The following is a 16520-nucleotide window of genomic DNA, read 5'->3' on the forward strand; positions in this document are numbered from 1 at the left end:
TTCGCCTCTGTGGTTCTCAGCTGGTCTGACTTGATGACCCACCATTTCACCCTAGTTACAAGCCACAATCCAAATCATGAAATAAAAATGTCCCTTCTCCAATGTATTCAATAAGAAAATTGAATCAAGTATAGTAGAATATATTCACAAAAGGACCAACAAAAACCAAATAACTTCAAGTAATTCTCTTTAATTCTAAATCAGCTGCATTTTTTATTAAACCCAAAACACTTTCTTTAGTAGCTTCAGCCATTTTTAACAGGCGCAACAGGCCCAAATATGAAGTGCAAATTCTCATATATACCGTATTTTCCGCACTATAAGGCGCACCGGGTTATAGGGCGCACCCCGAAAAAATAGTTTTTGGTCCTATTTTTGACATACATAAGACGCACCGGATTATAAGGCGCTACAATGGGAACGTGGACAAAACAGTTAGATAGTTCAGTCCAACTTATTACCCCCTTAACATTCCGAAAGCTTGCAAAGACGCAAATACGTGTCGAGAACACGTGCGGATGCGGTGTCCGTAAGATGTCACTCAAATGCATCGTTCCATCATTCGGAAGGTTAAAGTCTTGGGATTCAAGAAATGATAGCCATTCCTTAGTATCTATTTTCTTTTTCGCTCGCAACTTTACTGTGCATATGACAATAAACACTTGGAATTGAGTATAATTTAAAAATAGACACTCCATTCATTATCTGCACCGCTTATCACAGAAACATCGAGTTCAGTCTGAAACAAGATGCAGGGACAATATAAAACCCGGAATAGCTCACCGAAGTCGTTGTGTTCATAATAATGTGCAGGCAATGTCCTCTTTTATCCGTGAGGGTAGTAAAACCAGGAGAATACAATATTTACAAATACAGAATAGAAAAAAATGCTTTCTCTATGCCGTCAGCCACATGCTATACGCATTCATCTTTTTCGGCCAATTGCAGGCTTTGTTTTGCCGTTTAAGCCAATGGCAGCCTGTAAATGATAAAAAGGATCCGCCCTTTGACCTCCGAATAACTTTAGCCAATAGTGATCGATTCAACTGATGATTGACACATTGGTTAGCCAATGAAACGCCGGTAAATAAATCCCAGCATCCACCGCGTACTACTTGGCGTTCGGGGGAAAATCTAGTCGGCGGCTGCAAGTTAGTTGGAAAACTTTGCAACTTTAAAATTGATCCATAAATAAGGCGCACTGTATTATAAGGCGCATGGTCAGCTTTTGAAAAAAATAAAGGCTTTTAGGTGCGCCTTATAGTGCGGAAAACACGGTGTATATATATATATATATATATATATATATATATATATAAAATCAACTAAAATTATGAACTTTCAGCAGAGAAAGTTCACTCACTAAACCCAAACATTCAACACAGCACTAAGAGGTAGAAAAATAAACATAATTATAGCAGTTTTTATCCACAAATTGATAATAAATTGAACAAAAAGTAAAATTCCCAAAAATTCAACCACACGAAATGAACTTTTGTTTTACAAGTTTAGTGAGAAGTAAAATACTGACGAAAACTTTTGTGCTTGTAAGAAACTTAGGCAGCACTTGGTTCACATTAGCTGTTACACTAACCTAAGTTTGAGAAATAATGGGAGAAACGCGCATGCCATTTAGATAGATAGATAGATAGATAGATACTTTATTCATCCCCGTAGGGAAATTCACACTTCCAGCAGTATCCTTGTGTTGATAAATAAAATAATAAAGATATAGAATACAAAAATACCCAATATAACGTTTTGCTATAGAGTATTTAAATAGTGCTACGGAAAATACACACTGTAATTAAAATAGGGTAATATGCAAATGTTGGGGTGGGGTTTAACATGGGCTTTTACTCCCCCGGGTGGGGTTAAAGAGCCTCATGGCATGAGGAAGAAAATATCTCCTCAGTCTGTCCGTTGAACAGACTGTGACATCAGTCTGTCGCTGGTTTTGCTCCAGTTTAAATGGCCCCCAGCACCTCGCGGATGTTTTTCACCTCCTTTGTATTCAAGATATTGAAATGCCGATCACATTAATTATACGCGACGCTCAACATGTGTAAACAAATTTGGAATAACACGTGTCAACTCGCAATCCCAGGGCATTATTGCCATTTACTGTTAAGGAGTGTCTTTTATGCTGTTTTTTAGCATTTAGTGACCCACTAAAAATAGTTCAGCGACCAAATTTTGGATCGTGAATCACCAGTTGAGAAACACTGCTTTACATGTCCTATTAGCAATTAAGTTTGATTGCCCAGGCTAAACAAAATGTTTTTTAATGTGTGTAGGCATCCAGGAGTTTCCGGAGAATATCAAGAACTGCAAAGCGCTCACTATCGTGGAGGCCAGTGTTAATCCCATCTCCAAGTAAGTATAGTTGTGTATATGTGTTATGTTGTATATGTGACTCCATTTTTTTAACATCTTTGTGTGTTTACAGGCTACCTGATGGTTTCACCCAGCTAATGAGCCTGAGCCAGCTCTACTTGAACGACGCCTTCCTGGAGTTCCTACCGGCCAGTTTTGGCAGGTGTGTCTTTTTTTTTTCCCTACATTAAGTTGTATATGAAAACAAATTCAAAACAAATCTTAAAGTAAATTCTCCTCTGAAAGTTAAGTGCATTTCAGAATAGAAAATTTATGTATAAAACGATTGTAAAACCGGCTTCAATATTCGCAATTGATGGATGCATACCTTTCAACCTCGTCCCATTGTTCCCCTATTAATTATTGCAATCCACCTAAGTAAGTAATGATAAACCTTACAAACCCAACAAGGCACCTATTTACTCACAGCAAGACAGCCTATGTTATATTATATAACAACAAAGATAATTTGTGTCAACAAATTTATTATGTTTATCAAATAAGGAACACAAACAATTTAGCATTTTTCATGGTTCTTTCCCACTTCTAGTAAATTTATTGTTGCTTATTGTACGTTGGAGTGCAGGATTTCTCAGACGTTATCTGTTTTTCAGAAGGAATTTCTTTTTAACAGAAACTGACTTTGTTGCAAATTAAGCTAAATTGTGACAGAGTATAATTTCCAATTGTCTTTCTATATTTTTAATGGACTTTCCTCACATGGCTGAAAAAGCTCTCACTGGCAATTATAGAATGAGGAAGGCAGAGCAGAACTTTGTGAATGTCATCATTGGAAAGCTATATTGCCCAAATGCAATTTTTAATTTAAATATGTGTGGACAAAAGACTCTGGATTGATTGTTTTTTCATCTTGGTTTTTCTAATGGATGAAAGCTTCAGGTAGCAGCTGGTATTCTTCCCATTCATCCTTTGATTCAGCTCTCAGTCGAAATGGGAAAATGAGGTCGGGAACAAAATAACTAGTTTTTTTTCCCCGTTCACCAACGTGAAAGCTTAGTGAACAGTTCTGAAAACAGCTCACCAGTAATGGGTCATTGCAATTTTAATAATGATAACATGGTAACAACATAACAATAAGTATTTACTTTAGAAATATACATCAAACTCTTATCCCTTTCTGCTAACAAGTATCTCTCAGCTTCAAAAAGATTGGCGACCCCTCTTCTTCCTTGCTGTCCATATTGTGGCTTAACAGGTTCTCCGTTGTTGCCTGTTTGTGCTACACACAGTTGACACGCGTCGTGTTTTTGATGAAGCACCATTTGTCAAAACATACAGATAGTTCCAAAGAGTGTTTGTATCATCACACTGATGACATTTGCATTGTTTTTTTTTCTGGCTACAGGCTGACAAAGCTGCAGATTCTGGAGCTGAGAGAGAACCAGTTGAAGATGTTGCCAAAGTAAGTCATTGGAGAACAACCCTACCCTCCTATTTCCCGCGCTAGTCAAACCCAGCATGTTACATAAACGCAACCCCCAACTTCTCTTTCCCGCCAGCTTGCTGCGACTGGTTTTGTAATCTTTTTGCCCAAACGGCGAGGTGAGGGTTGGACCTCAGGCAGAAAATATTGCAGAACACTCTAGCTGTTCATTTGAGGGAACTTAGCTGTGTGAAACTGATTAAGCTCATGTTGTTGTAAGTGTCTTATCTGGTATTAAACTCGTTAAAATAAACGATGCCAGAGTGGTTGTGAATGTGGCTAATCTTATCTGTTTGCGGCATTGTCCCTAAAAAGTACCACACTTTAAAGTACAGAATCCCGAAGAATCTGTTTGGTCAATAGCATTTTTATTTAATTAATCCAAAGATAATAATTTGATAAAAAATAATTATTTGATTAAAAAAATAAGCCGCAGATTCTGTTTTTACCTCTTTTCGGACTGTTGAAAAAGAAATGCTGCAACTCTTGGGATTTAAAACATGCCATTTAAAAATGTAATCATCACAGAAACATCATATTCAGTCTGAAACAAGATACCCGAAAACTATAACGGCAGGATAGCTCACCAAAGACGTCATTTTACAACCATAACCTCCTTACATTTGCGAGAGTCTAGTGAATCCAACCGTGAAAAATATCGACTCCAAAACACACGACAATGCCAAAGGATTAAAAAAAAACAAAGCAAATAACGCCGAAAAGCATTTCCGCATCGATGGACGTTTCTTGTTGCTAGCTGTCTATTTAACCCCGTAATTCCAGTTTACGAATAAACAGACTGTTAAAACTATTTTTCCTAAGCCGTAAGCATCCGATCTGTGATTGACATATTTTTCGGCCAATTGCAGCCTTATTTTTACATTCCACAACTTGCATTAGCCTATACGGGGCCTGTATTGCTCAAAAAGGACCTGCCTTCTTTACCTCCTAATAACTTAAGCCAATAGAGACTGATCCAAATGATGATTGACATATTGGTTAGCCAATGAAATTCTGAATACATCAATATGAAGATGAGCCTATTGTATTCAAATTAGACCCTGGTATAAGTGTGCGTAAGGCCACTAGTGATTAATTTGTATGCACAATTGGTTCTGTAAAGAGAAGTCAAACTTTTCAAACTCTTTCACAATGTCTACAAAATTGGCCAAAGTACAATGTACATTTGCAAAGATTTTATTGTTGAAAACTGGTCGTCTACAAGTGGCCACTTTTGGAAATGCCCAAACCTAGCCTTGGAATAATTTGTAAAAGACAATGTTTAGTTTTTCAGATTGTGAGCAATTTTGACATGGTAAAGCTTCAAGCTATTGTCTTACCTGTTTTCCAGCTAAGATTCCCATTCTACGCCCATCTGCAGGCATTTCAAATCAAGTCCCATTTATTTACGACACCCTTAATCACAAAGTGTCTCAAAGGACTGCAAAAGTTGCAAGTACACAATTAATTGCAGAACAAAATTCAGGCGAGAAAATAAAAACCTTCTTTTTCTGTGTGTTCCCTACTCAGATTACTCAATGTTAGTAGCATATAATTCAAGTTGGGACAACACTTCAGAGTGTTACCTTTGAAAAGAGACCAAAAGCGTCCATATTCTCCAAATGGTTCAATAATAGCATAGATAAGGATATTAGGCGAATTTTGAGGGGTTAAAAAAACCTAAATTCATTTTTTTAATAAGCAAGCAAGCAAGAAAGCTGAATCACAATGATCCAAGTAGCCCACTTTTTACCCAATTTCAGTTCATTTTAACCTAAGGGTTTTGTGAGGTTTTTTTATGTGTGTGGTTATTTCCCGCTTTATTGGTTTATGTTATGTCGATTAGGGACAATCTGATGTCACATCTGGCAATTTTCTAAGACCTCATTCAAAGGCATATTTTGGGGAAATGGGAAGCAGACAAAAGCTTTAGTTGGAGGGTTGATTTAACACTTGGCTGTCTGGGAAACTCTCATGGCCCCTCGCCTTGCATTTCATAGCCACCCCCGCATGTTTACGTGAGAGACGCCAGACCCGTTACAAGGGCAGCTGACCTTACAAAGAGAGGCAGCGGCCAATGTGAGGGTTGCCCCAAGCGACACATGAGCATTTCTGGAGATGTCAACGAATGTTTCCGCAGACAAAGAAAGCCTTTTCAGGGACTCACTCTCACACAGTAGGGCCGATGTTTTTTTGGGAGTCAAACGGCTGATCCAATGTCCAATGACAACCGTGTCCTTCGCATTCTAGAAATGAAGAACTTTTTTTTTTAACAAAGTACTTTTTTTTCATTAAAGATGCTCTGACTCTGACATTTTCGTACTTTAATAAACTGAAGTACAATGGATGACCACACACTTTCCACCACGTATTTTGAGTGTGTTTGAGTCTCATTCAAATGATTTAGTGTGGATATTTTGATCTCAGTGTGGTAGGCGGTGTTGTGTAAATTTGCCAAATGATGGCCCTCTACATGTTATATCACACTTTTTTGTTATGAAGTGGAAAAGGCTTTTAGCCGCGGCATTGCCTTACCGAGGAAATTCGTTTTGCGTGTCTACATTCTCTCTTTATGAGGAGCCCCTGAGATCTAAACAGAGCCTTCGGCGGGCTTCTGCTTTACATCGACGCGACTTCTAGCCGAAAGCAACGGAGGCAGACGTGTTTCAAGGACTTGCCCTGTGTGACTTCTAAGTGCCAATTTTTTTCCACTACACACAGACACATGTTTACAAGCCTGTGTATGTCTGCAGGAGCATGCAGAAGCTCACACAGCTGGAAAGGTTGGACCTGGGCAGCAATGAGTTCACTGAAGTGGTAAGTGTCCCTGGGGCCCCGAGAGAGCTGTTACCGAAGCTCCACTTAGCACTCGGACACTTCCTCCCACACACTCGCATTTTAACCTCCTTTCTCGTCGTGCGATCTGCAGCCTGAGGTTATGGAGCAGCTGACTGGAATCAAGGAGCTCTGGATGGATGGAAATCGACTGACGTTTTTGCCAGGGGTACGCGCATGCACACGTCAATCTTCAAAAAGTGGCGAATACAATCCGAAATAAATATGAAGTGTTTTCAGTCTTTTTTTCGAGGTTATTAGAGTATAAATCCAACATAAACATTTCACCAATGAATATCAAGCCAACTTTAATCCTTCCATTTGTTTTTGTTACTTTTTATGTTGTACAGTTCATGCACCGAAACTCCCACTGCTTAACTTTGACGCATCAGCTGGATCTTTATCAATTTGTTCCCTGCGCTGGAATGCCAGTAACACAAGTCCTTGTCTGAATATGTTTTGTAACTCTGGTTTTGTCTGTACTTGTCGTCAGATGCTGGGTACACTCAAGCAACTGCTCTACCTGGACGTGTCCAAGAACAACTTGGAGATGGTGGACGAGCAGATCGGTGGCTGTGAGAGTTTGCAGGACCTGCTGCTGTCCAACAATGCCCTTACTCAGCTGCCTGGCTCTATTGGTAACCCCTTTGCAATTTCCAGCCCCCAAATTTGGGATAAAAGTTTTCTCAAATACTAGTCTTAGATGCCCCATAAGAAAGATTTTATACGAGGGTTCTATGTTAACCTTTTTACTAGCTGCATTGGTACGAGAATTTTGTTATTGTTGTTCACACATCAATGGATCTGGGGCAGTACAAGACAGTAAGTAGAGGAGACATGACTTTAAACCAACTGCAGAAAGAAGTGAATACTCTCGTGTTGTGTGACCTGATTTTCATTCGCCCGCTCATACTGTAAATTTCACCGCATTGGAACCTAAATTGCAGCATTAATGCCCTGTGATATTAGAAAAAGATGAAAAACTCAAAACAAGACACATCAAAAGACTCATGGTGGACTCCAATAGCTGAGTAGAAAATAATACAAGGCCTCTACATACACCAAGTCAGTTTAGAGTGATGGTTTAATATTGTACTCTGGTTAAAATAAACACAAAACAATCACACTAGTGGGGATTTATTTGCAGCAGAACAGAAGTGTTGATGACATTCCACGGTAATCCAATACATCACTGTGATGGAAGTTTGCCCTTGCTAAGCCCCCCATAGCTGTCATCAAGTGACTTTTTCTCTCTTGGTAATTCTTAGGTTCGCTGAAGAAGCTGACAGCTCTAAAGGTGGATGAGAACCAACTTATAGAGCTTCCTGACTCCATTGGAGGGTAATGATCTTCCTTCTTTCCTAATCCTCCACTTTCTTACAAACAAGCAATTATAAGATACTGGCACAGATTACAAAGCCGCGACTGATGGTTTTAATCCCATGTGGAAATTGAAAGCCGCGTCGTGTCGGCTGTTGTTGGATTTATAATAAGCCCCCCTGCCGCCTCCTGTCCGCTGTTGCAGTTGAGTCCATATGTTTGTAGTCAGATGAACAGATTAGCTGCCATGCTGTAATGAAAGCAGTCAAGTGTTTTTTGCGCCTTTGTAACAACTAAATCTGTGTCAATCTCACTCTTGTAATAATTGAATGATCGCACTGGAGGTTTTTAACAAATTCAACGTCATCTGCTTTTACCTCTGCCTTGCACAAGAAACCGACAAGGTATGCTATCATCTTGACTATGTGTAGGCTTTACACTGCTGATATAGATTCTTGGGTTCAGGTACGATAATTAGATTCTCCCAGTGTCCTGTTTCTGGGAGAAAGGGTGTCATGTTGAACTTCAAGCTTCCAACTTTCCACTATTCTATTACACGTAGAGGCCGTTCTCACGTAGATCCTAATCTTGAAGTCAGTGAATCCTGCTGTTCTCCTGTCACACAGATGATCAAAAACACACTTTCATCAAATGATACCAGTGTCAGCCCAAAATTTTAACATCTATGGCTTTGCCATTACTAAGTACTCCGACAATGGCCAATATTTGGACCTGTTTTAACTCTGACATATTTTGGTGCTTTCTAAATGCTAAGGTGCATTTTTATGTTCCACCCATCAGGCTGACCTCTCTGGACGAGCTGGACTGCAGCTTCAACGAGATCGAAGCCTTGCCATCGTCCATTGGCCAATGCGCAGCCATGCGTACTTTTGCTGCAGACCACAATTTCCTCACCCAGCTTCCGCCCGAGGTGAGCTCCTGCTGGTAACCCTTTTCATGTTGGAGTGTGCCCATTTTAACATCTGTGGCTGTGTTTACATTGACAGATGGGAAACTGGAAGAACGCCACTGTACTGTTCCTGCACTCCAACAAGCTGGAATCGCTGCCAGAGGAGATGGGCGACATGCACAAGCTCAAGGTCATCAACTTGAGCAACAACAAGTAAGTGCAGTTCTGTAAACTTAGATGCTCTTCCTCATGGATCTTTAACTGTGGTGCTTGATTCATAATTGTTAGCACTCCACCACACTTTACTCAAAGGCCTGCAAAATCTTGACAATAGCAATTTTTATAATTTGGTAAAAACAAAATCCCAGCGTTAGCACCGAACTCATCAACAATTATTAAACTTGATACTCCGCCCCTACTCCCGTTCAAAAAGGCTTTAATTAACCACGTTTTGTTGTTTTTTTTTCTTTAGGTTAAAAAATCTCCCCTACAGTTTCACAAAGCTGAGCCAAATGACAGCCATGTGGCTGTCTGAAAATCAGGTAACTACCTCGTTTATCACACATCGCATTTCTACCTTTTTTAGTTGATGCTTTTGGAGATCAATTCTGAAAGTGATTTTTTTACATGGTCCCTCGGTTGCAGTCCAAACCACTGATACCACTGCAGAAGGAAGAGGATCCCGAGTCCAAGAAAACCGTACTGACCAACTACATGTTCCCGCAGCAGACAAGAACAGATGACTGTGAGTGGGAGTCTTTGGTTTGACCCGCATGTATGATTTATAGGTGCTACCGACACATGGACTGCGTCTCCTGGTGTCATGTTTGCTAAACCGGCCTCTTCTCTGGTTTGAATCTCATGTGTTTGACCAGATGAAATTATCAACGTCGTGCAAAAGTCAAATTGTTTTTTAGTGAAATACTAGTTTCTCCGTTCTTGTTCTGCTTGCACCACCTTGTGGTTAAATTTGGAAAAGCACACTTCTACAGTTGGAGGTTGGATGCAGCAGTCCAAAAGGAAAATACATTTGCAGCACCGTATCATTTTTTAAACGGATTTGGTATATCATTAGTCTGTACCTCCTACCTTATTTTTTAAAATTAGAAATACCTACGCAGGATGACAATGAATTTGGAAAAGTTTTATTCAACTTGTATTTTTTTTGTTTTTAAAGCAGCTTCATCCTTTACTCCAAGTGTTTTAAAAAATACGATGACAAATTTGAAAATGATTCCTCTTCCTTTGTCATTTATATTCCAGACATTCCCACCTCTGACTCGGAAAGCTTCAATCCGGCCTTGTGGGAGGAGCAGCGTAAGCACCGAGCTCAGGTTGCCTTTGAGTGCGACGAGGACAAGGACGAGAGGGAGACACCGCCAAGGGTAAGACACGTTCTGTATTCCCTATTGTCATCTAGCTCTCGCGTAAATATTAGGAACAAGCGCTTCTCCTTTTTCCCAGGAGGGCAACCTTAAGCGTTATCCCACACCGTATCCCGACGAACTGAAGAATATGGTGAAGACAGCCCAGTCGGTAGCCCACCGGCTCAGGGAGGACGAAGCTCCAGCAGAGAAGAACCACATTGGTGTGCAGGACGTGGGAGTCAAGGTCTTTAAATCAGCTTATTTGTTTAACATAAACATATGCTACATTTTTATTTTCTCAGAGATGGTAATTCACAAAGTACTCATTCTTAATTGCTTCACAAGCTTTCACTTGAGTTTATTCTTGTCGACTTTTTACTTTGACCTGCTCTTTAATTATACATTTATTTATTTATTTGTTTGCAGGTTATAGAAGCTCCCTGCCCTAATGGCGTTTTGTCATATTTGGAGGCCAAATCTAGCAACATCACCTTCACCATTCCAAATATTCCAGATCCATTATGTAGGGACACAGAGTCTGAGTCTTTCAGCTCCCTACAGGCCCCCCTAAAATCCTCTGAGAGCTCCACTATAAACCACGAGGACACACTGGAGGTAATTCAACAGTACACCTATTTTCTTAACTCGGGATAAGTTGGTAACTGTGAGTTTGGCTTGTGAGGCATACATTTCAGTAAAGGCTAAATTTAAATTACATATTTCAAAAAAAATATATGCAGCTCGATGTTAGTGCACCCCCATGTAGAAATCTGGACACCCCTCTGTAATAATGCTTAAGATTTTCCTCTCTGTCCAGGACTCTGAGGAACTGTCTGACGAAGAGGAGGAGATGAAGATTGCTGAAATGAGGCCACCCCTCATCGAGATCTCCATAAACCAGCCCAAAGTGGTGACACTTAGTAAGGACAAAAAAGGTAAATTTAGAAGCTCCAGGACTACTTCCAAAGACTACCTCATGAAGTTCAAGTTCTGTTATTATAGATTAATATGGACATCACAAACTGAGTGCTTACTAACCGAACTGATACTGAATAGCGCTAATCCAGGCAGGATATTGACTGCCAGTTGTTTTGATCCCGATATAGATGACAGCAGAGATGCTGACTCGTTGCTGGATGACACCGTTGCCAACAGCAACCAGAACAACAGCAACTGCTCCTCGCCGTCGCGTATGTCGGACTCTGTGTCGCTGACCACAGACAGCAGCCAAGACATCTCCCTGTGCACTCCAGAGAGAGAAGCCAAGATGCCCTTCCTCCCTAAGAGCAGGTCTGCAACAATCGAAGTCACCCTTTTCTATCCTCACATAATCTCCAACTTGTGAGTTCTGCAACTTCTTTGTTCTAGGCATGAGGAGGAGAATATGAACCACTCCAAAGACAGCAGTGGGAAATTGCACAACGGCAATGGTTCTGATACATCCCTCCAGGCGCTCCTGAGGGCCCAGCAAGGTCCTACTGAACCGGCAGGTGACTACGACCTGACTATGGAAACCAGAATGACTTTTATTGAGAAGGGACTCAACAACAGCCTTGGGGATAGCTACACCAAATGGGACCAGATCAACATGAACCTTTCGCACCCACAGACAGATAACGTGGCAGAGCCTCGTAATGGTTCACTGCGGCCAGAAAAAGTGGACGGCAAGCGTGGGTTTGACAACCACCATTTCCAGAACGGAAACCAGCAGGCTAGCGACAAGTCCTCGGCCGGCGTGGATATTTCCCGCAGTAATGAGGAACTCTCCCCTGAAAGGAGGTGCCATCCCTCTCAAGTTAGCAAGTCTCAGAGTGTGAGCGACATTGAAACAGGCGACATGAAGCTGCACCCGTTTGACGGTGATGCCTTGGGCGCCGGCCTTACTCCCGAGTCCATGCCCCAGGGCCAGAGTATAGTGAGGAGCAAATCCGCCTCCTTACTAGATGACCAAAACCTCCAAGTCTGCCCAAGCTCAGAAATGTTGTCTTCCTCCAAACCTCCTGCTGGCACCAGCAGGTTCCCACTGACCTCCAGCGGACCTATGGGTGCTTCCCCGCCTCAGTACAACATCCAATACTCAAGCAAAGATGGCATGTGGGCCCAAAGGACGCCAATGCCGCCTGAGCACCAAGGCTACCTCCACCCTGCTGCCCATTCGCTCGCCAACACCAACTACTCCAATCGCAATCAGGCTCCGCCATACCCGATGCAGCCCCAGCAAAGGGGACCCTCTTTGGGGGCCAAAACTTCAGTGGACATGTGGTCCAGGGAAAGACTCCACCCTCCTGGCAATCAGCTCAGCGGCAATACATTAGAAAGACAGGGCAGTACCACCTCTACAGCCTCCATGAGCGAGCCCCGCCGCATGCAGCTGCCTGAGGGTGACTACCTTACCTACCGGGACATCCACACCCTCGCCAGAGGTCCGCTTGCAATGAGCCAAGCGGCACAGCGGCCCATGTCGTGCCGCACGTATAGCGTCGACATGGCTGTTCCGGCTAGGCCGCCCGGCGCGCGGCCTCAGCCCCACGAGCTCCCGGAGAGAACCATGTCGGTCAGCGACTTTCAATACCATCACGGCAGCCCCAGTAAGACACCCAACGTCAGGGTCAGGTCGGAGCACTCGCTCCTGGAAGGGGCCGGGCTGGTGTCCGGGGCACCAGGAAGGGTGCCAGCCGACTGGCGGGACCAGGTGATGCGCCACATCGAAGCTAAGAAGATGGAAAAGGTAAAATGAATGAATAAAGCTGTGACTTGTACCATATTTTCCAGACTTTAAAGCGCACCTAAAAAAACCCCAATTTGGCCAGAAATTAGAAAGTGCGCCTTGCAATCGGGTGCGCTTTGTATACCGTGGAATACTGCGGATAAGATTGGAAATGCGTACAATAATTTTAGTTTTACGGTAATTCTTAGTTTCAGCAATGATTGTGAAATAATCGATCAAATTGATAAAAATTGCTGACCTAAATTGCAAAACAGTGTATGACGTGGGAATTAAACCCGAATAGTGGCAGTGAGAGTCCCGACAATTTCGCCATATCTCATGATCACAATTTTTTTTATCACATTGCCAGGAACACAGATTTTCACAGTGCATTCTTATGGGTTAAACTGTCCCTCCACTTCTTTTCCAAATGTTATTGAATAGGGAAAACAAAATACTAAAGCACTTTTATGGATGCACACATATTTAACAAAGAGGTAATTTACTCATGTGTGAAGAAGTGAAGAGACTTATGAATCGATCAGAATGCACTGTGCAAATTAGGGTTGTGATAGCATGAATAAAAAATATTATAATGGGAGAAGATTTAATGTCATTATGCCATCTGTACCACTGGTGGTCTAGTGATAATGTGTCTGAGCTTTCACCACCACTACTCCGGTTTGATTCCTATTGCATAAAAAGTTTTACTATTTTGTGAGCGGCACATATTAAAGCAATGCTTTAATGCAATGCTTTAATATGTACCTGAACACAGGGTGGCTCTTACTGTAGTCTCAATTTCATGCGCCTTATAATCTGTTGCGCCTTATGTATGAAAATATATTATAAAAGACTATATTGGAGGGGATGCACCTTATAACCCGATGCGCCTTATAGTGTTGAAAATACGGTACACATACATACCAAAGGGGGGAGATATTTATTTACTGTGGGGAGGCATTTTAAAATATTTTTCCCTTAGCTATGCATGAAGCCTTTGTTCTTTGTTGCATGTATTTGTGGGTGCGTTGCATGGTCGACCTCGTGGGCCGGCGTCGCCATTCAGAACGCGCTCTCCCGCTCCTTTAATTCTTATAATGCTCCGCTCGGCTACTCGCCTCACCACTGCTGCTACCACGGCAGTTACCGAGATGTGTCTAGGCCCCTCGCCGCCTTCAGTGTGAGTACCATCCAAGGACCGCAAACGCCGCAAGTCCTACCCGCAATCTCCTCTCCCGCTATCCCACGCAAGCATCTGCCGCTTGTACGAGTACAAGTGAGAGTATGTTTGCCTTTGTCACCAGCACTTGCCTCTGAAGCACTTCCTATACTTTCCGCAATACTGCTTCTGCAATGTTGAGGTTTTTGTATTGGCGTGACGGGACTCGAGTTAGGCTTCATTTGAAAGTAAAACTGTGCCTAGTTTGTGATATTTTTGTTCGTATTCATCTGGTGCTTGAAATCCTTGAAAATGCTTTAATTTCAATGTTGTGTTTTCAAGGATTGAAAAGTGCTTGAATTGATTAACTGCAACTTGCATTACTGCTGGTTTGTACGGCATTTTCCTATTAAGTGTCATCACCCTCTACGGGTCACGCCAAAGACAGGTGCATGCAACACCTAAACAGGGCACTATGAAATGTGTACTAGTGCACGGATTGCAGATCAATTATGAATTTTTAATACAGGCCATACAAAAGTTGAGACAGTGTTTCCCCGTAGCAAGCTGTAATAGAAAGAACTTCCTGTCACTGAAAATGTAAGCTGCATAATAATTTGTACCCAACACCTGTATAGGGAGTCTTATAACAAATAAATTCGCACTTTATTAAAGATCTAAAAATCATATTTATTGATAAATGCACACACAAGATTAAAAGTCACATCTGTAAATTGTAGATATATTGTTGTTCTGGAAAATACACGATTCACACCGGATTTATCTTTAAATGGTACTGGCGAAATTCGAAAATTTGCTCTGAAAATCCTTTAAAAGTGCTTGAATTTGATTGTGAAAAAGGTGTAAGTGCCCTGATTCATGCTAAGTTGAATTTCTATTGAACCGCTCACTTAACTCATGACCAGACTTTCTTGTGATGTTTTTATACCTTGTTTTGATATTGTGTTTGCTGGTTTATTTATTTTCCTAATAGCACTGATAGTGGGATAGTTTGTTTTATAGCAGCTAATGTCAACATTGTATCACCTCGTTATGACATCATCATTGTTGTCTTTTAACTTTCACTGCTGCTTGCTTGGTCATCCACTTGCCCCTTTTGTGTTTTCACCTGAGAAGTGACTTGTGAATGAATGTGAAAGGTAGGTAACGGCTTGACTCACTAGGGGAGAGATTTCTAGAACAAACTAGCTTCCCCAATAGCTGCATTTCCACATTCTAGGTTAAAACCCAATGGTTCCCTCCTGATCCTGAAATTTTCCCTTATTACCGGTAGTTTATAGGAATTTTTCAATTCTAATGGGGTTACTGCATTCTGATGGTTCTTTGGCGTTCTCGTATCACAAAAGTTCCTGGACAAAACACTTTATCGGCGTTTTTTATCCCAGATTTTCTTCAAACCCAAGGGTTTATTGGGTTTTCTGTATACAAAATGATGGCCACCAGAGATCCTTAACCCCATTCATTGCACCACCACAAAGAAGTCGAAATTACGGTCCTCTGATGCTTCATGTGGTGGAAATGCGCTACTTTGTAGTGGGCATGACACATCGAGTGTGTCGCTCATTTTAGACAGAATTCAGTGTTAGCATGTAAATAGAAGATAGACGCTCCTGTCAAATAGCTTCTCACCAATCATCTCCACATCCCCTTTTTCAATTTTGAAATTCATGAGTTGTATGAATAAACAAGTGTGTATTTTGCAGGACGATGTGTTTGGTCCACCAGGGCAGCAGAGTTACACAATGGACTCCCGCAGAAAAGTAGGGCAAATAACACTTTTATTTTGCATTCATGTCTATTTCTGATACAAAACATGGCCATTTACTTAGAACCACAAAATAATGTTTACTAATTTGATGTATTTTCTCATTTTATTCATTTTTCTGTGATTAAGGGCGATACAAATAAATGTGACTTCGGTTGACTACTACTTTTTTTTTTTTACCTCATTTGAATTACTTTTGTATTTTCTTTTAATATTCTAGTCAAATATGTTCACATAAACAGTACTACCTCGGATCCTTAAAGTCTTGAAAGTCATGAATTCATTTTTCTAAAAAGCCTAACATGGCATTAAAATATTTTAAATCCAAATTTTAGGAACTCTTAATAATGTATTTTGTTGATTATTTCCTTTAGTCACAACATCGCATGATTTCACTTTAATTTTAGTTTTTATGCAAAATGAGAAAATAATACTTTCATTGTGAAAAATGATCTGCTAACCGCTCAAGGAATAAGATTTTTTTGGTTTTTGTTTAACTTTTTTAGTGTAACATTTAATACCTGGCAACCAACGTTGATGATTGCAATTCATTTTATTTCGCACTGTGGCACCTATTTACCCACAGCAAGACTGTAAACAAAAGCAAGTTTAT

At 41.1% G+C, this 16520-nt stretch overlaps 1 protein-coding gene across 2 annotated transcripts in view; it reads left to right on the forward strand.

The window, feature by feature from the left end:
* erbin (erbb2 interacting protein) overlaps positions 1 to 16520 on the forward strand; it is a 48213-nt gene that overhangs the window by 26016 nt on the left and 5677 nt on the right. Inside the window, exons 5-23 of one of the 2 annotated variants that reach the window (XM_088320076.1) lie at positions 2298 to 2376; positions 2450 to 2539; positions 3743 to 3799; positions 6574 to 6637; positions 6750 to 6824; positions 7149 to 7293; positions 7924 to 7996; positions 8777 to 8906; positions 8983 to 9098; positions 9358 to 9427; positions 9531 to 9630; positions 10149 to 10270; positions 10350 to 10496; positions 10679 to 10867; positions 11070 to 11187; positions 11359 to 11542; positions 11621 to 12980; positions 14029 to 14142; positions 15846 to 15902. In XM_088320076.1, the coding sequence (XP_088176202.1) occupies positions 2298 to 2376; positions 2450 to 2539; positions 3743 to 3799; positions 6574 to 6637; positions 6750 to 6824; positions 7149 to 7293; positions 7924 to 7996; positions 8777 to 8906; positions 8983 to 9098; positions 9358 to 9427; positions 9531 to 9630; positions 10149 to 10270; positions 10350 to 10496; positions 10679 to 10867; positions 11070 to 11187; positions 11359 to 11542; positions 11621 to 12980; positions 14029 to 14142; positions 15846 to 15902 (3290 nt within the window). The remainder of the gene's footprint in view (positions 1 to 2297; positions 2377 to 2449; positions 2540 to 3742; positions 3800 to 6573; positions 6638 to 6749; positions 6825 to 7148; positions 7294 to 7923; positions 7997 to 8776; positions 8907 to 8982; positions 9099 to 9357; positions 9428 to 9530; positions 9631 to 10148; positions 10271 to 10349; positions 10497 to 10678; positions 10868 to 11069; positions 11188 to 11358; positions 11543 to 11620; positions 12981 to 14028; positions 14143 to 15845; positions 15903 to 16520) is intronic. The other variant, XM_088320077.1, reaches the window with a different exon arrangement.

The sequence above is a fragment of the Urocampus carinirostris genome, chromosome 16, assembly GCF_059441175.1.
Source record: "Urocampus carinirostris isolate Australia breed hairy pipefish chromosome 16, RoL_Ucar_1.0, whole genome shotgun sequence".
In the NCBI taxonomy this organism is placed as follows: Eukaryota; Metazoa; Chordata; class Actinopteri; order Syngnathiformes; family Syngnathidae; genus Urocampus; species Urocampus carinirostris.